This window comes from Periplaneta americana, chromosome 7 (assembly GCF_040183065.1).
Source record: "Periplaneta americana isolate PAMFEO1 chromosome 7, P.americana_PAMFEO1_priV1, whole genome shotgun sequence".
In the NCBI taxonomy this organism is placed as follows: domain Eukaryota; kingdom Metazoa; phylum Arthropoda; class Insecta; order Blattodea; family Blattidae; genus Periplaneta; species Periplaneta americana.
Window position 1 is genome coordinate 34,547,257 of NC_091123.1, and position 21,725 is coordinate 34,568,981.

General features: G+C 33.5%; 1 protein-coding gene across 5 annotated transcripts in view; it reads right to left on the reverse strand.

Annotated features, from left to right (window-relative positions):
* Positions 1–791: 791 nt before the first annotated feature.
* Positions 792–21,725, reverse strand: part of LOC138703053 (sphingomyelin synthase-related protein 1-like) — a 36,214-nt gene continuing 15,280 nt past the window's right edge. For all 5 annotated transcript variants that reach the window (XM_069830590.1, XM_069830589.1, XM_069830592.1 and 2 more), the window contains exons 5-6: positions 10,615–10,910; positions 792–7,608 (exon numbers count right to left, since the gene is read on the reverse strand). In XM_069830590.1, coding sequence (XP_069686691.1) covers positions 7,220–7,608; positions 10,615–10,910 — 685 coding nt within the window. In that variant the 3' untranslated portion in view covers positions 792–7,219. The remainder of the gene's footprint in view (positions 7,609–10,614; positions 10,911–21,725) is intronic.

Sequence of the window (21,725 nt, forward strand, 5' to 3'; positions counted from 1 at the left end):
CAATTATAAATCATTCGTTTATGTTCTTCCTTATGAAAATGCAAGGCCAAACAATGCACTAAAAGAACTACGCGAAATTTTGATAGTTTGTCTTGTCACACTGATCATAGTCCTGATTTTAATTTCACCTGTTTAGTCCAGGAGAGATTGATTTCGAGGACAGCTCTTATCCAATACTGATGCTGTCATTTTTTACTGACAGAAAAGTGACTTTTAAAAAATTCTTTTACTTGGCTATTTAATGATGCTGTATCAACTGTGGGGTTATTTAGCATCGATGAAATTGGTGATAGCAAGATGATATTTGAGACGAGATGAGGCCGAGGATTCGCCATAATTACCTGACATTCGCCTTGTGGTTGGGGAAAACCTAGGAAAAAACCCAACCAGATGATCAACGCAAGTAGGAATCGAAAACCCGTGCCCGAGCACAACTCCAGATTGGCAGGTAAAGAAAAATGACTTATTCAGAATAACAGAACAGAGATACAGAATTATAACATTTAACTTTCATTTTTGTTGCTCAAGCAGTATATTCGAGGAAAAAATAAGAGCCATTACTTTCAGAATGACCCTCATAATTCCACAATATATTATGTATTGCATAAAATTAACAGCATTGTTGACAGGTACAGACTGGATTATTTGTTGTTATTTTCTTAGATCATGTAACAATAAAAACCAAGAAACATGGCTTCAGAGGAATAGACTATCTTAGGTACATAAAATTAAGGATTTTTTTTTCTTCTGTTGCAAAGTATGAAGAAAACTATCACAGATAACAACAAAAATTATTGTTCTGTATATTTATTTACAAGGCGTGACAAGGCTTCATTTCAGTAACCAAAATAGGAAATCTCTGCATAATAATTCTGGGAAAGAAAAACAATCTGCACAAAAAATCCTTCACACAATTTCTTCAAGAATACACTTCTAATATAAATAAAGAGGGCTACTAACCACTGACTGATGCATTGTTGCATATATCACCAATGTTTATGATTTCGGATGTCACTCTAAAATACACTTTTTACACACTCATTTACATTTCAACTCAAAGCAACTGGTGTTAGCAAAGAACAAGCTCAGAGATCATATAAAAGTACAATAAATTATGCAGCGCAATAAGTGTACTCTTGCTGTCATCAGTGATAACGATTGATCAACAAAATATTGTAATGATCGTAAGAGGAAAATGAACTATTAAGACTTTCAATGCTAGAATAATTCAGTTATTTACAATTTAATTTTATCTCGCAATAGTAAGAACAACAGACCAGACAAACTTAACATTTAGAGGAATAAAATAATAATGAAAAAATAATTACTATAGTCCCGTCGCTCTAATTTCCGGCAGCCAATCGCGTTGCAGGTCGCCTACATTTAAACATGTGCGTCTTGTGATTCGCTGATTCATTTCTTAAGGCTCGATAAATACTTAATATAATTGCCCGCCATTTTAGCTCTTTTTTTTGGCGTTCGCAGAAAACACACAAAGATGTTATTTGCCGCTCAATTATTTGCTGAATTACATTGCGTTTGATTTATTATCATAGGAGCTACGACATGATAATGTTTAACAGTGCGGCAAATAGATTCCTCGTATGGTAGCTCGGCAATGTGAGAACAAAAATGGCGAACGATACTACCTACCTAGACTTCATAGAGCCTTTACTTTCTAAGACGTAAGCAAAGGAGCGGAGTCACGCCGGAAATAACAGCGTCGGGAATATAATAGTACCCGTACTTGTAGTGATAGTGATAGAGGCAATGATTATTATTATTATTATTATTATTATTATTATTAAATCATTTAATTTCGTTTTTATGTTTATTAAATTTAATATATGCTTTTATTAATCATAATATTGAAGAATATATTTATTTATATTGAAATTCTACTTTATTTTACATATTGTATATGTTATCTGTTAGCTGCTTTTCCCTGCTATCAATTGAAATTTCTGCAAGCGGGAATCATTCGCAATGCCTGTAAGATTATTTCACGGCCATTTCTTAAATCAAGAAACTGGTTAAGTTTATAAAATTATTACACATTAGAAACAGACACAAGCAATGATAACAATAAATACGCTATAAGTATCTCACCATTATTTTCATAATCAGCATATGTAACCCAACACAGCCAAAAAAACATACAACTTACTTGCATTAGTATAGCTTTATTCAGTTTTCCAAGGGCAATGATTATATTCTGCATGAACAGATAATGAAATAAATAAATATAGGCCTATATGATAATTGGTAAGAAGGTCAAGAAAGGGAAGTGAGCCAGTAGAGGTAAGGGATAGAGTAGTGAACTCTGTTTAGGCCTTGAATTCCTGGTGCACTGGGCAGTAATCAGCTCCCTGTCCATTCCAATAAATTTTGCAGAGTTTCACAACCTTTTTCTCCAGAAAAAAGTGCTGATTACAAGTAAATGAAAATGGCAAGCTCCCCTGGTAGAGGGGCAGAGAAGGCCTGACGGCCTTATCTCTACCAGAGTTAAATAAATAAATACTAATACTAAAAGATATATCTGATTTTAGAATTTCTAAGAGGTTAATAATTGTGTAACTTTTATGCCAAACTTATGCACAGTATTTTTCTCTGAAAATTTCATATCTGTATGTAAAAGAATACATTATATATTATTTTAGTTCCTTAAAACTTTCTGACTTAGGAGAAGAGGAATTTAAACGAACCCTGGTAGATCCGAAGTATGCTGATACATTTCTAAACTGTGGCAAGTGATGCCTTCTTTATTAAAAGGAAATTTTTCTGTTAAATTAAGTTCATATCTATTTACTAATGTAATGTTCATAGGCAACTTTCATAATAATAAGTTTGTTGTTATTATTATTATTATTATTATTATTATTATTATTAACGCCAATATGTATCCCAATGTGTTGTTTTTTTATTATTAATCTATTTTTTGTGTACATTTTATTCAATTGTCGGTTTCTGGTTTAATTATGTAAATCCTACTTCATTTTAATCTAATACTAATATGTATACTAATGTGTTTATTTTTATTTTTACTGTGTACATTTTTTTTATTGAATTATCGGCTTCTGTTTTTATGTGATTCGTATTTGATTCTAACAACATTAATATGTATTCCACTATGTTTATTTTTGTTTCATGAGGTAAATTTTTATGTAACTACCTCTTTTGATCTCATTATGTATCTAAATTGTATCAGTATGTAATTACTTAATTCCGATCCAGTTTTATGTTCAACTATGTAAGCAAGTTTTAATCCTGGTTGAGTGTAAGAGAAGGCCTTATGGCCTTAACTCTGCCAGGTTAAATAAAGCCATTATTATTATTATTATTATTATTATTATTATTATTATTATTAAAATATAATGCTTAATGTACGCAAACTTAATATTATAAATAAAGCTGTGGTATTTATTCTACAAGTTTTGATAAAAGACTTATACTTTAAACCTCCATCATGTAAGAACATTTTAACAGAAATAATGACGATGAAGATAATGTTGATAATGAACCACAGGCCAAAAATCTGAGTTAAAGAAAACAGTACGTTTATAAAAATTAAGCAATAAAAGAACTAAACAGAAATACTGAATACAGGAACGTATGCAGCTTCACCAATGTTTCACATACTGAGTCAATTTTAATATCATAGTATAGTGGGACAACAAATTTAAATTTAATTAATGATGGTAGAAATTCCTGCGTATAAAACAGTACAAATTCAGTAATTAACACTATTACTCTGCTTGCTCTGTTTTCACAACTTTATTTTATATCACAGTTGATCTCAAGTACTTCATTTTTTTGTGTAAAATTAACTTGCTAAAATACCAGTACATTAAATTTAAAAAGAACTGTAAGATAACTATAATGGCAATGTACAGCTTAAGACAGAAAACTTACCACTGTCTTATACTTGAAAAAATTGTCTAACTCCAACTTCGGTTCACTTCATTTCCAGCAGAGTTTACATGTGACTATTTCTGTGGGAAAATGGGTCTAAGCTCTTAGAGCAGTGGTGTTCAATCTTTTTTGCTAGCATAACCTCAAAATAACTTTTTTTTTATCTTCGTACAGCAAACTGCATAACAATTATAAAGAAATAACATAAGACTATGACTGATATTGTATGCAAAATTGTCAGTTGAATGTTTTAAGTCTTTTGGAATTCCTTTAAAAATTTTGAAAATTATTTTTGTAGACGTAATGAAATATTCTGTTCAGATTTTACGTAATCACTTGTACACCTAAATTTCTTTATATTCTACCTGATTACTAATAATTATTCAATAAACGTACTTTCCCAAGGGTAGCTTCCATTTGAAAATAATAATCATTACACAAATGTTTATTTTTATTTGTTTAGTATGCTGTGTCTTTTGGCAACCCTTACTGAAGGGCAGCTACCCTTGTGGGATTTATATACTAAGCACGGAAAACCAAGAGTTGATATTGTAAAAGAAAATAATGTACTGCAATAATTATCAACAAATACAATAAAATAAATGTCAGCATTTTTACATAAGTAGTAACATAGATTGAATACCACTTATAGTAATGCGTTGCTCTTAACTTTTTTTTAAGGTACTGTACCACTCAATGAGGCAGCTCACAGAGACATTGCGAAATGCTAGCTAGACTTGGAAATTAAAAACTTTCAAGATAGTACTGGTAATGACTACCCTCATTTTATTGACTTATTTTTTTCATATTAAGATTTACTCTTCTTTTATGATAGTTAATTATTTTTCAGTCATTTATTTTTGAAATATAACAATCATAGCAACAATTAACATACTGTAACTTGCAAAAAACACGAAATTTTGTCCTAATTTCGTCATATTTTGTCCCATGACGCAGACGATTTAATACTTCAATCTGTAGATTTCATGAAAAGAATAGACACCATGCATTTATAAAAAGAATGTAGTAGTTCAGTACTTTTCAAATACATAGCTAATATTAATGTTGTTGTTGTCTAATGCCTTGCATCTGGCAATGAAGCCATTAGCAGTCGGGCTTTCCAATACTTTTGAACTGTAGTTTCTTCTGATCTTAATGCTTCACAGGTCTTCAAGTGATCTTCATTCATTTCTGCTGGATCATTACACAGGACACATATTGGTGAAGCTGAGATACCTATTCTGTAGAGATGACTTGCTAGACAGTCATGATTTGTCAATAGTCTGAAGGCTGCAACTGCTGTTTTCCTTGGTCTCTGGGGGATTATATCTGGGTTGGAAAGCAGTGTAATCCATTTTTTGTCTTTAGCATTTGATTCTATTTCTTGTAGGTATGAATGAGAAAATTTTGTGGTGATCAAGCGTTTTATTGAGGAATATGAGAAATTAAATTTAGACTTTTGTTTTATTGTTGTGCCTTTCTTTGCAAGTGTGTCTGCGGGTTCATTCCCCATGACTCCACAGTATGCTGGAATCCATTGGAGATGGACAATCTTATTAACTTTTTGGAGTTGTGTTAACATTTTGTAGCATTCTCTTATTTTTGTTGACTTCTTTGTAGCATTTGAACATATTCCCTGAATTGCAGCTTTAGAATCTGAATTATTAAGGTTCATTTTAAAAACTAATTAAAATAGGGTCATATTTTCAATTTTTTAATAAAGAAACGAAAAAAGAGATACAGAAACTCGAATACTTCAGGCATTTGTTTTATACTGACTATTATATCGGTCTTCTAACTACTTGCGCCTTGAGAACAGATGTAGAATTGTTGTCACAAGCACATGTAAAACTACTTCTTGTTAGAGGTGTACCAGTGAGGTATGAAGCAGGTTGCTAGTGTGAATCACGCTTGTCTACCCAAAGTATTCCGATAAGAAGGTAGAATTTGTTCGATCACGAAGTTTTTCTGTCCTAAGCTGTACATATAGACATACGACATGAATGAACATGCAATTTTCTTCAGAAAAAAACAAAATAAAACAAACGGAGTATGTATTATCCTTGTATTTCTCATAATGTTACTCAAAGAGCACATTATATCAAAATGTGAAAGAGTGTGAATTTAACATTGATAAAAGCATAAGAAGCAATCACTTTTCTACTGAGAACACTCAAGAGTCTTCTAAACTCACATGAACTCTTTCTTTCAGAACATACTTCAATGCAACATGGATCTTATTCCTTCTATAAATTAAGGCTGGAGCTGACCTATGGTTTAACTGACAACTTTATCTCCAATGCTTTTCATTCACAACTCTTAACTTTGAACAGTCCGGCACATAATCATGGTGCATAACTATACATCAATGCTTTTAGATAAGCAGAATCAGTGCCAACTGACTCTGAAATCAAAATAGGTGATTGTCACAATCAATTAAATCAAGATATTTCTGCTACCCATATTCTTTTTTTCTAATCTGGAGAAAAAAAATCAAGTAGTGCAAATATTGATGACTGACAACTGTTAAAACCAGAACCATTTACATTACAAATGCTGAAAATAAAATATCTCATTTTAACTGATTAGACAATTTCAGACTGACCAAATTCAGCTATTTTCTTTATTGTTACTATTATATTAAAAGCAAGATTTTCTTATTTCTAAGTCCACATATAGGCCTACTTTTCACTATATTGAAATATTTTTACATCAGTGAATGATGTTTTATGTAAAAAAAATGATTTGATCATATATCAAAAAACAAATTGGATTTTATACCCAAATCTGAATAGGACCCTTTAAGTAAAATAAATAAACAAATAAATACGAATATAAATACATACAGGATAGAGAACAATGAATATTAAAAGTGGTAAGATATCACTTCACAAGCCTTAAAATCATTTTTGTGAAGGGCGATTTTCAGTGTATTTAACATTATCGTATAAAACAAACGATTTATTTACACAGATTTGATATGATATTACCAATTCCGGTAAATGCCATATACTTCAATTTACTTTGGGACAGAGCAGAGTTAGGAAATAAGTGCAACGACAATTGAGCTGTTCTCACACCTTTAAGTTCATTATGTGCCAATTTTGAGTCACACATATTTCCTTAATGTATTTTCTGAGTGTCTATAAACGTCATGTCACAGAAATTTACCCAAAATCTGTGCAATAAGACACAGAGTATACAGAAATAATGTTGTTCATTGTACTGCTGAAACATTTCTTGCACACCATTCACTCCACAGGCCGAAAGGAGCACCTTCTAGTGCTTTCTCAGCTTAAATCATACACTATTTATTTTTAGAATCACTGTGCCGCAATCTTGAATGTGATTCTTGAACTGTTAAGGACACTAGCCTCCCGAGTCGGTCTTTTAGCCAAAGACACAGTTTCCGAAGAGGGATGAGCGGTGACTCATATTCGTTAGGAACAATACCATCAACCGATGACTCAAAAAAACTGAACAGCGGAAACCATATTCGGGTTCTATTTGAATCTCTCTGCATAAGAGCCTGATTATTAGCAAGTGTGTGGTAATACAGAAACAGACGTGACGTGATGTAAAATGCCACAAAAACATCAATTGAGTAGTGCTCATGTGCTGACAGAATAAAGAATATTCCGAACATGTTGAGAAGCCATGTGAATGTATGTACAAAGTACAGATGTCGAGGTGTATCTGCAAGAAAAACAACAATACCAATCTTGTAAGTAGGTACACAGAGACAGAACAAACAGAATATTCGCACAAAGGGTATAAAAAATTAGAAATACAGTAGAACCGTTGAATAATTGAAACAACTATTTTGACTAAGGACAAGCTGACAAGAAAATATAAGTGACAACATGTGAAAAATTTCGTTCCTTAAAATTTTTAGACAAGCTCGCTAAGTGACTGCCAACTGATGACAAATTTGGCAAGAGGTAGATCACAATATAGCACTGCTTCATAAAATTAGAGAAAAAAAAAAGATGATTTTTGGTGTATTTCCAACAAAAATTACAAAATATGAAGCTACTAAAAAATGGAAGATAAACCAAACTAAGTTAGTTTTAATACAGGGTGGACCTAATTTCACTTGTATGTGACTGGTGAACGGTTGAAGATAGAACCTTATGGTAACGTTTATATGAAAGGAAAACTCAACAAGTTTCGAATCCTGTCAGTAAATGGTGCGCAGACATGGTTTCTTTTCGTAGATTGTATCGATTGTCAAAATGGCGACACCACAGATGAAAGCGCAAACTGTGTTGTGGTATGTGGAGTTTAAATCAAGTGTTAGAGTTCAAAGGGAGTATTGGCGAGTGATTAACCATGATGCTCCAACTGCTAAAAGCATTAAGAAGTGGCACAATACATTTTTAGCTACAGGATCAGTGTTGAAGAAGCAGTGTGGTAGTAGAACATCCGACGAAATGGTTGCAAATGTTCAAGCCGCATATGAGCAAAGCCCGCGGAAGTCATTAAGAAGAGTTCGCGGGAACTTCAAGTATCAAAATCAACATTGCAATGAATTGTCCACAAATGTCTCAAACTGTACGCATACAAAGTGCAGTTAATGCAACGTCTGGAGCCGGATGACAAACTCAAACAAGTGGAATTCGCCAATACGAAGCTAGACCGTCTTGGCACTGAACCTGAATTTATGTCCAAGATTTTTTTGGACGAAGCCACGTTCCATGTGTCAGGTAAAGTAAACCGGCATAATGTGCGGATCTGGGGATCACAGAATCCTCACGCTATACAAGAGCACGTTCATGATAGTCCCAAGTTAAATGTGTGGTGCAGTTTGTCACAGCTACAGGTCACTGGACCGTTTTTCTTCGCCGAGAAAATTGTGTGTGATACCACATATCTTGACATGCTGGAGCAGTTCTTCTTTCTGCAGCCTAACATCCTTTTCCAGCAAGATGGTGCTCCTCCACACTGGTTCAATGATGTTCATACGACTTTAGACGTGTTCCCTGGCCGTTGGAATGGTAGGGGAAGACCGATCGCTTGGCCCCCAAGATCTCCAGATTCAACACCGCTCGATTTCTTTCTCTGGGGCTACGTCAAAGATAAAGTGCACACCACCCCAGTCAGAGACCTTCGGGAGTGCATCACAGAGGCTATTGAGAGCATTCCAGAAGACATACTCCAATGTGCTTGGCCTCAATATCGTCACAGTTACAGTTGCAGCTCACGTAGAGATATGATAATGTCCATATCGAAACTTGTTGAGTTTTCCTTTCATATAAATGTTACTGTAGGTTTCTATCTTCAACTGTTTACTAGTCACATACAATTGAAATTAGGTACATTTGAGTGGTCCACCCTGTATTATCCATAGACTATAATTAAAAGGCTAAATATATTTTCTTGAGTCTACTTGACTGATGGATTACTGTACATACAGCTGAAGCAATAGTATCTACAGTATAAACAAACGAGATTTGCATATGTATGCATATTCAAGTACATACAGACATATGAAGCATTAAGAGTCAATGAGTAACATGAATATGTAACATGAAAATTAACCATGGATAATTAGTTAACAATGGGAATTATTTTGTAAAGCATTGTGTTGGTGTTTCGGTCTTCTTTGCATTGTCTTCATGGTTACAGTCAATACATCTTACTTGTCAGCTATGTTTTATTGCAGTTCCAAATGAACTTCGTTAAAGGCACAGAAATGAAACAACTAAAAATGAATATTATTACATTAAACATTATTCTTCTATTTTTGACATTATTTATTATATTTAATTACTGACTTATCTGAAAATCAAACCATGAATTGTAAATTAATGACTAATAGCCAACAACAGTCATAATAGTCAACAATGGATGGTAGGGGTATCAATATATATTCTCCCAGAGACACTGAGATCATTAAACTCAATTTCAAGTTTATGCTAGCTTTCAGAGAGAAATTATAACTCATTAAAGGTTTATATGGCTCGCTCTGCACTACCATCACCACAACCATTACTAGAGTCGATGGCAATTCGGAAGGCGGTTGTCTGCTAGCGTTTGCATCGAGAGAGACAGATATAGAGAGCAACACAGCGTACAATATTGCCACATCGTACTTCACGAGCACATGCAATACAAATAGTGCAGGAGAGAATTTAAATTATCAAAAGACAATAATGACCTTAGCCATTGATTACTGTAAGCATGACACCAACCAAACCCTCTTTCCTTCACTAACAATATTCTTTGCACGGTTCTCAATCCCATACCACATGCTTCTGCAGTCGTTTCTTGCATGTTGGCAACGTTGCTGCCAGCATCAAGATGGCCGGCAGCATTCTGCTCGTTAACGTTTTTAAAATAATTATACACCTTAAACACTATTTTCCGCGCCTGCTTGTGTAATACTTGTGTTTTTACAGTCTTTTCTTCCATTTATTTAACTTACATACACACAGTAAAAGTTAGTTTCACTTATTCAACGTATTGAAACACTCACACGTGAACAAACGAACTCGGGAAGTGCTTGTTATAGACTGATTCTGATTGGTTCTACTGTACAAGCTTGTGATGTCACATACCAGAAATCCTACGGCGCATATAGAAGCTAACCGCCTTCCGAAATGCCGTCTAGTCTAGTATTATTAATATTACTACTACCACTTATCCATTATCACAACTATCACTACTATTACTATTACTAAACATATGCAAACTACTTACATTCTGTGATGAAGAAATTGAGCATGGTGAGGGCAACAGTATGCCCACTGAACATGTAGTCGCCACATGTTCTCACTCCCTGAATAGACATTCCAGCTCCTCTCCAGATGACATAGGCATGTTGTATTTTTGCCCACAGCTCCCCATGCTTCTTCCATTCATCTGAATCCTTACCCACTCGTGGGTTGCACTGGAGGTGTGTCCCAGGCACAGAGAGCGAAGTTATGAGCATCGTAACACAGCGAAGCAAGAAAACTGTTCCCGACAATGCAAAGAAACGGCGCAGAAGAATGAACCTAGCATGAATTGTGAAATGTTAGCTAATTCAATCATTTTACAAGCACCAAAACTAATTTTAAATGTTAATGCATGTTAGCAATAATTCGTAGAAAAACGAAGAAGGACCTGAAAGAAGAAATACTACCTAAGCCATTTTATCTCAAGAGTTGGCAAAGCACTTCACTGAAGAGTATTACAGAATTTTCTAAAACTTAAATTTGCAAGATAATGTACAGTAGAACTTGGTTATAGCGACCTCGTTTTGTGTGACACCTCACCTATAATGTCAAATATTCTGTGGTCCCAACTAATTCCCCATAAGACATATGCTTTTCTACTTTGCTTAATACGACAAACGTATATGCGTCTACCTCGCATATAACGTCATTTTCAACCCAGTTTGGAATATAATTTTCTAAGAACCAAAGTATTTTAAGAAATATTTTGCTGAAATTTGTCAAATTCTTTACTGTTCCCTTCTATCATAGATCTCTGGAATGCAGGAAGATTCCCCATCCCATTGTAATCTGCCCGAATTCATGCGGTATTAACGGTACCTGCATGCGGTCAGTTTCGACAGGAAGTTTTCACTAAGTGCACGCATTTTAATGCAGTGTGGCCACTAAAAAAAGTGAGTGACACTTTAGAAGCCATTAGAATTGTGAACATTTCTATGAAGCTAGAGGAGGGAGTATGAAGCTAGGGGAGGGAGCAGGGAATTGCAACTGAAATAATGAACATAGAAAGTAATTTAGAAAGTGTATGTTGGGCAAGTAGGAGACAACAGAGTAAAATGACTGATTACTTCACTCCTCAGTAAAGAAGTTTGGTGAGTAATGAACAAACTGTTTTAATGCAGAATACTGTATTTATAATTGTACGTGTATTTTATTGTTCATGGTATGCTTGAAAGTGAATACATAAATCTAAAATAAGCCTAATTATGTTTATTATTTTTCATTTTCCACCTCACTAGACTGATAATATGAATCTCGGTTACTACGACACTCGTTTATGACAACATAATTTTTAAGGTCCCTTGGATGTCGTTATAACCAAGTTCTACTGTATATGGTCTGTTCATTTTATTCGTTATGAGATAAGAGTAATATCCCAAAGAACTGTATATTAAACAAATCTGGTTCAGAGGCAATCAAATTAAAACCAAACAAAACCTCCCTTTTATGAGCCGACCTTTAAATTAATTATTATTTCATTGTGTGATAGGTCCCTATTTAGAGAAAAAACTTTCTACAAAGAACACTGAGGTAAAAAAGGAATGTCTAGAAATGAATTATTACTTCATCTTTACTCTCATTTTTAATATATCTATGTATATCTGTAAGGAAATTTTCTAGAGACGATATCACCTTTCATTTTAAATGTCTGAAGCACTGACAGCAACATAAAGTAATGAAAATGTTCACGTTAATTATTTATAATAGTGTCCAATACAATTTCCTTAATTCAGTTCTCAGATGTATTTACAAAATGGGGTAGATTTTAGAACACACTGGAAATTATATACCAAAAATATATGCAATTTGTGTGAAGATAACTGTACATCGAAAGCTTTCAAACAGGTATGTGATCATGAGCTGTTCAGAAATGAACTTATCTTTCCTTAGAACAGTTAGTGAGAATAGCAAAGTTGCTATATATCAATGATTGGCATTTCTTGACTCGCAAATCAATCCTTTAATACACAAACAGGACAGAAGTGTAAGACATGATTTCCCTCCCCTTAGCCATCACTTGTTCATTCAATGTTTAGCAGTTTCTGTATACTCGCTTCCTATCTTTCCCTTTGCTGTGTATTGAGAGCTGCATTTTATATGACATTATCTTTGTCGATCACTGTTATATATAATTTTGTGTATGTTATATATCTTTCGTTCATACAATACTCCTCTATACAGTAACAGATACTAAGTGTAGTGATCTATAACCTATAATAATTATAAGTCTTTTCAAACTGTATCTCATCTAAATTACAGAAGTCCAAGGCAACCATACAGAAGACAAGGAGAAAAGAAAGATATGAGTAGCAGGAAGAGGAGCAAAGGAAGAAAAGATAAACAGGAAGAGAACAGCATGAAAAAAAGAAATAAAAAGGGAAGAGATAAAGAAACGGGAAAGAAGATGAAAGAAAATATGTTGTTGTTCTCTAATGCCAGGCATTTGACAATAAAGTCATTTGACCTCTTGCACTCCAATATTTTTCAAAGATATTATCATGGTCAGCCACTGAAGCACAGATTTTGAGGTGTTCTGAATCCATTTCTTGAATGAAATACATATAAAATGGTAGTAAAGAGGTCTCTATGAGTAAAATGAGGGAAAAGAAAGAAAATGGAAGAGAAGTAGATGAAGAAAATTAAAGAAAAGATGAGAAAAAGGGAAAAGAGCATGAAAAGGAAAAGGGAAATGGGAGAGAAAAAGACGAGGAAAATGAAATGAACAATATAACGAAGTTAGAAGAAAGAAAAAAGACGAGAACAAGAGAATGAGATGAATGAAAAAATAAAGACAAGGTGAGGAAAAAAAAAGTAAAAGAAAAGGATGGAAAAAGGAGAAGAATAGGAATGGATGCCATTCTGTATAATGATATACTCACAGAGATGAAAAGTACATGGTAACACATCTGGGGTTTTAAGTTCGTTGTATATTAACATGAAGTCAGTATGATAATAGAAATGTAAAACAATGACAGACTTTGATTTGTGTAAGGAATGTTAACATACTACACAAAAGTATGGATATCATTCTAGTTACATAGGTTTATATATATAGGTAGCTTTTCTATCTACTGTAATATTATATATTCTTATTAATTTACTATATATATATATATATATATATATATATATATATATATATACATCAACCAATGCTTAATCATAAGCAAAGCTATGAACGTATAATTTATCACTGTATGAGTAGGGAATATTTTAAAAAATATATGGTCAATTTAAGACAACAGCACTGTAATTTAATCATAATGTTGCATAAATTATAAAGAATGATGCAGGATGTTTAGCCACAAGAATGAAAATTTTAAAACGAAAATATACTTTGTCCAAATTATGAAATCTTGTCTCAGTAATCGTAATTAACATGGATACAATAAAGCAAGAGCATGTATTAAGTGAATCTCCAATGAAAATCGTTTTGCTTGCTATCTTGTTATGTCAACAGCAGATTCTTTTTTCTGTGTTGCATGTGGAGTATCTGGAATCAGTCCTAATTTTGTAGTTTTTTTTTGTTTCATCTATCTTCAATTACATTCATTTTCTGTTTTTTTTTTGTTAATAAGTTATTTTCCGACACTTTATCAACTGCTATGGATTATCTAGCATCTGAGTGAGATGAAGGTGATAATGCCAGCGAAATGAGTACACGGTGCCACGCCAAAAGTTACCTCGCATTTGTTCTTATTGGGTTGAGGGAAAACCCTGGAAAAAAACCTCTACCAGGTAACTTGTCCCAACAAGGATTTGAACCCGGGCCTGCTCGTTTCACAGTCAGACAGGCTAATCGTTACTCCACAGTGATGGACTTGTTTTCTATTACTGTGTCATGTTTTACTTTGAATGCTGCTACTTAACATCTGTTTTTCACTTGATTTACAATTAATTCTTTTTTTCTTTTATGGTACCATTGCTTCTTTCTCCCCTCATTATTTTTTATTTCTCTTCTTCCTTCCCCCCCTCTTCCCTCGTTATCTTTCATTCTATTTTCTTCTTACTCTTTAATTTCCTCTTCTCTTTTCCATTGGTCTGTTTACCTACATACCTAATTACCTAATCTCTCTCTTTCTCTCTCTTGTTTTCCTTTCCTTTTTATCTTTCTTTTTATCTTTAACTGTAATTTAATTCTATTTACACTGGCAATACTGTATAATAAAACAGCGGACATTTCTGCCCTCACATAAGCCTGCCATCGGTCCTTATCCAAGCCCTGCCCATTTCAAACATCTGGATTTAATATTCCTAATTATGTTAGGTGAAGAATACAATGCATGCAGTTTTGTGTTGTGTAACTTTCTCCATTCTCCTGTAACATCATCCCTCTTAGCCCCAAATATTTTTCTAAGCATCTTATTCTCGAACATCATTAACCTCTGTTCCTCTCTCAAAATGAGAGTCCAAGTTTCATAATCATACATAACAACCGGCAATATAACTGTTTTATAAATTCTTTTACCTATTTTGTGAGCAGACTAGATGACAAAAGCTTCTCAACTGAATAATAGCAGGCATTTCTCACATTTATTTTGTGTTTAATTTCCTCTCGAGTGTCATTTAAATTTGTTAATGTTGCTCCAATGTACTTGAATTTTTCCATCTTTTCAAAGGATAAATTTCTAATTTTTATATTCCATTTTGTACAATGTTCTGCTCACGAGACATAATCATATACTTTGTTTTTTCGGAGTTTACTTCCAAATCTTACTTATAAATTCTCTTGCTTTCCCTAATTGTTTGTGGATTTTCTCCTAACATATTCACGTCATCCACATAAACAAGTACCTGATGTAACCCATTCAATTCATCAGTATATATTACTGCAATTTATTGAATTATTCTGTATTACTTTCTAAAACATTATTTTGTTTTTTTATTTTTCAGCACTAAGTTCACTGTATACATTTTGTGCAATACTTCCCTTCTATTCTACAAAACTTCAATGGGTGAGGTCATCACAACACTCCCCTATCCATACAGGGTGAAAGTAGAATAACACTTTAGATTGAAAGAGACGACAGAATACACTTAAGTGAATAGAAAACCTATAAGTTTTGTGAATAAATGCACGGTTAATTAGAAAATTAAGTTGGAAGTTTCAACAGTCTGGCAACATCGCCACTAATACACTGCTCTTTCTTCTCGTAATATAGATGTAAGAGTTCAACGAACTCGGGTCTGTGTCTTAGGTGAAGCTCTCCCTCTCTGACTACAACATTAGGGGAGTGTCGGGTAATATCGGACAGTGAGTTTCTTTCATCTACCACATGATGATAGTACCTGATTGACATGGTTACGTTTCTGTGATGTAGCATACAGAAACGTAACCATGTCATTCAGGTACTACCATATGGTGGTAGATGAAAGAAACGCACTGTCCAATATTACCCGATGTCCGATACTACCCGACTCTTCCCTACAATCTGATTGTATCATTCAGTAGCTGAAATTAGTGTTCTTTAAATTAAATTTACACGAAAACAGTTCTTGCTATGGAAATACGCCAGAGAAATAAATGATTCTTTATTAGATTTTCTATCGATATGGACAAAAATCACAATCCTACTCGCAATGATTACCGAATAAGAGGATGTTAAAAATTTGGGAAGAAACATTTTTTCTGAGAAAACTATGAACTTTACACCAATATGGTATTACACTTTTTTGTTACATACAAAATGAGATATTCGCTCTGAAAATCTGCAGGATTATTTAATTTCCATCCTGTATATTGCAGGTTGCAAAAGGAAATCTCCTTCGACCTTTCCAACTACAAGGAATGCCAAAAACACCTGTAATCAGGGCTAATATGGTACTGTTGTATCATATGTTATGGTTTACCACACTACTGTATATACATTACAATTATCATAAATTAGTGAGTTATCAAGAGTGTGCATCAAATGTGAAGCTAAGCTACTGCAGTAAATGGGAAGAACAGCCACAACTCCACAATGAAGAGAATGATCATACGAGTCAGGTCAGTGACAGTCAATAACCTGATTCAATGTAAAAGAAACTATTTGCAAGTACTAAAAGTGACAAAAAAATTAATGACAATTTTGCATCGAAAATGATAAACAAGTTGGAAAATTAATTGTACTGCTACAGGTTTTTAGGTTTTCACAGTGAATGTTTGGAATAGCCAGACATAACGAGACCAAAAGAGAAGATAACTCTTCTAGTCGTAACTAATTGTTGTGATGATGGAAACTAAATACAGTCCCAAAAAGTTGAAAATGTTAAGCTGCAGGACATGAAAGAATAACAAAAAGTATAGTTATGTCTGAAAGTTAAATGTTGTTGTTGTTGTTTTCTAATGCCAGGCATTTGACAATAAAGTCATTTGACCTCATGCACTCCAATATTTTTCAAAGATACTGTCATGGTTAGCCACTGACGCACAGATTTTGAGATGTTCTGAATCCATTTATTGATTTAAAGTTAAATGTTGTTGTTTTCTAATGCCAGGCGTTTGACAATAAAATCATTTGACCTCTTGCGCTCCAATATTTTTCAAAGATATTATCATGGTCAGCCACTGAAGCACAGATTTTGAGGTGTTCCGAATCCATTTCTTGGTTTGAGTTGCACAATGGGCAGTTAGGGGACTGATATATTCCAATTCTATGCAGGTGTCTGGCCAAACAATCATGGCCTGTTGCCAATCTAAATGCAGCTACAGACGATTTTCGTCGTGGTAAATTGGGAATTAACTGTGGATTATGATGCAGAGAGTTCCATTTTTTCCCTTGAGATTGTGTTATCAAATTTTGTTTAGTTATTTTATTTATTTATTTTTTCTTTTGTTTTCTTTTCTCTGTTTATTATTCCCAACTATCATGTATTTATTTATTACAATAAAGTTTACTTCAATTAAAAAAAAAATTGTTTGTTGAAGTCTAAAGTTAAATGTAATAACGTCTGTTTACGTTTCCATAGCAACTCCTAGCCCTTCTTGCATCTCTAGCTCAGAAATAGCGAACTTTGAATCATTTGAGACCAGATCCAACTGTGAAAATCAATTACATAAATCAAACTGAAAAGTTAAATGATATAATGCGTAATCATCCTGAAAATGTTAAATGTAGATATAGTAGACATAAGAAGCAACCTGATTATAGTGCATTCCATTCATCCAGCTTTAGACATTAACCAAAGGTTTCGAAAAAGTTTTTACTTCTGAAAAATGGTACTTGGTATGCACCTATACACTAGGCTAACAAGTATTTTTATACATCTTGATTACACAAATAATATTTTTGTTACGTTTGCAAAAACTTCATATTTACATGTAAAATAAATTTCTGAAGTATTTTTTCCTTACTATTTAAGGGTATATGTATGTGAACGACCACAAATATTCTCAGAAAATGCAGGCTCTAAATTTCTAAAATTTTATAAGGAAATGAACTCACAATTGAACAAAAATTACAAGGTACCACAGCAAGACTTATTAGAATTTAAATATCTGATAAAGGTATAAAAAAGGTAACTAATAATATTTTTAAGAATTCACTTTTTACTTTAAATCAAATTCTCCAAAATTTGAAAATTTTCACACATATTATTTCATAACTCCGCAATCATTACAGATAGAATTCTGAAATTTTGTACAGTAATTTAACATGCATTTACGCAAAAGGTAGACTACAATAATGCCCATTTGTTTGAAAATACAAAAAATTAGGTCACAAAACATTATGTAAATTTTAATATATTTTATATAGAATAAATAAAGAATTAACTGTATTAAAATAAACAACTCTACATGTCTGAGAGTAGTCTACTTTTCAGAAATAGGCCTAAGTGTTTATTACATGAAGGAAAAATATTAAAGATGTCAGACAGACCATAACAGTATTATGGTTACCAAATGATGTAACTACAGAATTTTTTTTTTTCATACTTCGATAAAAGTTTGATCATAAAACTGGTTTGAAAAATATTATTAGTAAACTTTTTTATACTTTATCAGATATTTAAGTTTTAATAAGTCTTGCTGTGGTACTTTGTAATTTTTGCCCAATTGTGAGTTCATTTTCTTATAAAATTTTAGAAATTTAGATCCTGCATTTTCTGATAATACTTGTGGTCGTTCACGTACATATACCCTTAAAACACTCAGGTATGCAAGAATAAGTACGAACTGTTAATAAAACTGTTGCTTATTTGCTTTCTACTTCGTTATGAATAATAGAAGAAAGAGACAAAGAAAGAAAGAAAGAAATCAAGAACAAAAATGAAAAGTTATCAACATCAGACAACAAAGAAAAAATTATATAAGAAGGTAACTTTGAATAAGGATTAATAGTATAAAGTACGACTGAACCCAGATTATTCCACATGCATGCACAGCTTGACACTGATATAACAAGAAAGAAAGAAAAGCACCTGCTGTTTGAGAACTGTATGCCACGTCTTTTAGCTTTCACTTACAGTGTTGCCACATCCTGTCTACTTCAATCACGGTTTCTGCAGAAGCAAGGCTTCTTTCAACATCTAGACAAAGAATACTTTTGTATTAAAATAAATAGTGTTAGTATTAATCTTAGTATGTAGGCTTTCACGGCCGGTGTCTATGAAATTAAGGTTTTCTTGGCTGAGATGCTGTGGTCTACTAGTGTTGTTTCTACCGGACATTTCGCCTTTTTTTTTTTTTTTATTTTTTTATTTTATTGGGTTATTTTACAATGCTGTATCAACATCTAGGTTATTTAGCGTCTGAATAAAATGAAGGTGATAATGCCGGTGAAATGAGTCTGGGGTCCAGCACCAAAAGTTACCCAGCATTTGCTCGTATTGGGTTGAGGAAAAACCCCGGAAAAAACCTCAACCAGGTAACTTGCCCCAACTGGGATTCGAACCCGGGCCACCTGGTTTCGCAGCCAGACGCGCTGTCTGTTACTCCACAGGTGTTCATTCATTCATTTATTTTATTCCTTAGATCTTACATGAGCAATGAAGCTTTAAGATGTGGAACAAGTCAAAATTTTACAATATTACAATTACAATTTTTACAAATTATTATAGTTTTACAATTTAGTAATTTTCTACAATTTTTACAATTTTGTGCAATTTTTTACAATATTTTGGCGAGCTGTAGTGAGATGAGGTGAGGTCCGAGGATTCGCCAAAATATTACCCGGCATTTGCCTTTTGGTTGGGGAAAACCTCGGAAAAACCCAACCAGGTAATCAACTCAAAGGGGGGTAATCAAATCAAAGGGGTTGATGCCAAGGACTCGCCATAGACCATCCAGCTTCAGTCCCACGGCTGTGGAAAACTTCGGAAGAAACCAAAGACCAAAGGGGGATCCAACCCAACTTCGTCTGCTACTGTGGCAAACATCATCAGTGGTGAGGTATCCTTGGACGAAGTGTTCTTCTTGGTATACCTGTGGCAACTGAAGGAGAACACATTGCCCTAGTATACCTCAGAACTCATGTCTGCAGCAGTAGCAGACGAAACGTCTGGTAGAAACAACACCAGAAGACCAAGGCATGCCAGCCTGGAAAATTTTCATCACAGTGTTAATATTGTGATTTTTCTTAAATAAGAAATACAAAATATTTACGTTGTAATAACCTACATTTGAAGTTTACTTATCCTATTTATACAAGATGAGGCATGGGATATTACCTATTTTTAAGTTGGTATCAAAGGTTAACCACAACAATATACATGACTTATCATTATTGTTGCATTGGTACATGCTTTGGATTTAATATGCAACATGACTAATTGGAGTTTACAACGTCGTGTGTTTGCAGTTGATAGTTACACAAAACATGAGAATGTGGTGGATGTGCAGCGATCATTTCGAAGATGATCTGGAAATAACCGAGGCACAGGACCAGATCCAACTCGTAAAACAATTCCCTCATGGGTGAATAAGTGGAGGGAATTAGGTTCAGTACACAATGTTAAGAGAACTGGACCAATGAAAACTGTATGCATTACAGCAAAGTTCAACTTGTTCAGCACGAAGACACAAACTCACTCTAAACTTATCGAATCACAGCCTATGCTGCACACTACATCTTGACATTTCGTTTCATTCCTACAAATGCAACTTGTTCAACAACTAAATGCTAACGACAAATTAAATCGCTTACATTTTTTTCGACAAATGCAGAAATTAATACAACAAGATCCGTTGCTACTGATGTCTGATAAGGCTAATTTCCATGTTTCTGGGTTGAAAATGATAATCCAAAAGTGACAGCTCACTTGTAATATGCATAAATAAATATTTTGTTCTTTTGAAAGAAAATTATTTCACTTTTAAAACAGGTAGTGATAGGCATTTGCATATAAGATTGGGCTCTCTCAGTAATATCTTGTCATCGAGAGTGGCTACAGACCTGTGTGATCACTCATTTGATTTATAATCACAAGTTCTGGAATATTAAAGTGATAATAGACATGTATGATACACTATGAGTGAACAATAGAGAAAAATGTGTTGTGAGCTGGGACTAATTTCGAATGTCACTTGACATGAAGAGAAAATATATTGCATGCCCTTCGTTAATTACTTCTCTTATTATGAAATAAATAACACTTGCTGTTTTAATGTACCTGACCACATATGTAAAAAGTGCATCTAAGTGATCTTCAAAGAAATGTCGACCAATCATGCTCATATGAACCTTGGTCATTAACGACAAAATGGACAGGTAACCATTTCATCTGTGAATTTCCTCACAGTTCACAATCATGTTAGTAGAACTAAGATGTCATTTTGTTTGTTTGTTATTTAAGAAAACCTAAATTTGGCAACAGAGAGGGTTAAATTTTGAAGTGTAATTTCTAAAATAAAGTACTTCAACAAAGAATAATCTCCAACCATGCTACATTGAACAATGGGCAATTAAAACTAATAAAGATTAGAAATGAATATCACTTATATGAATCTGAATTATCATGGGAAGGAGGTGAGGCCGCAATGAGTTATGGAGAAATCTGAGGTTCCATTAGTAACAAAACAAGTGAATGTATCTACTTAATTGGCAATTTTGCATTGTAAAATAATAATAATTCGTCTTACTATCAGAGAATTAAACCGAGTTGCCTATTCCA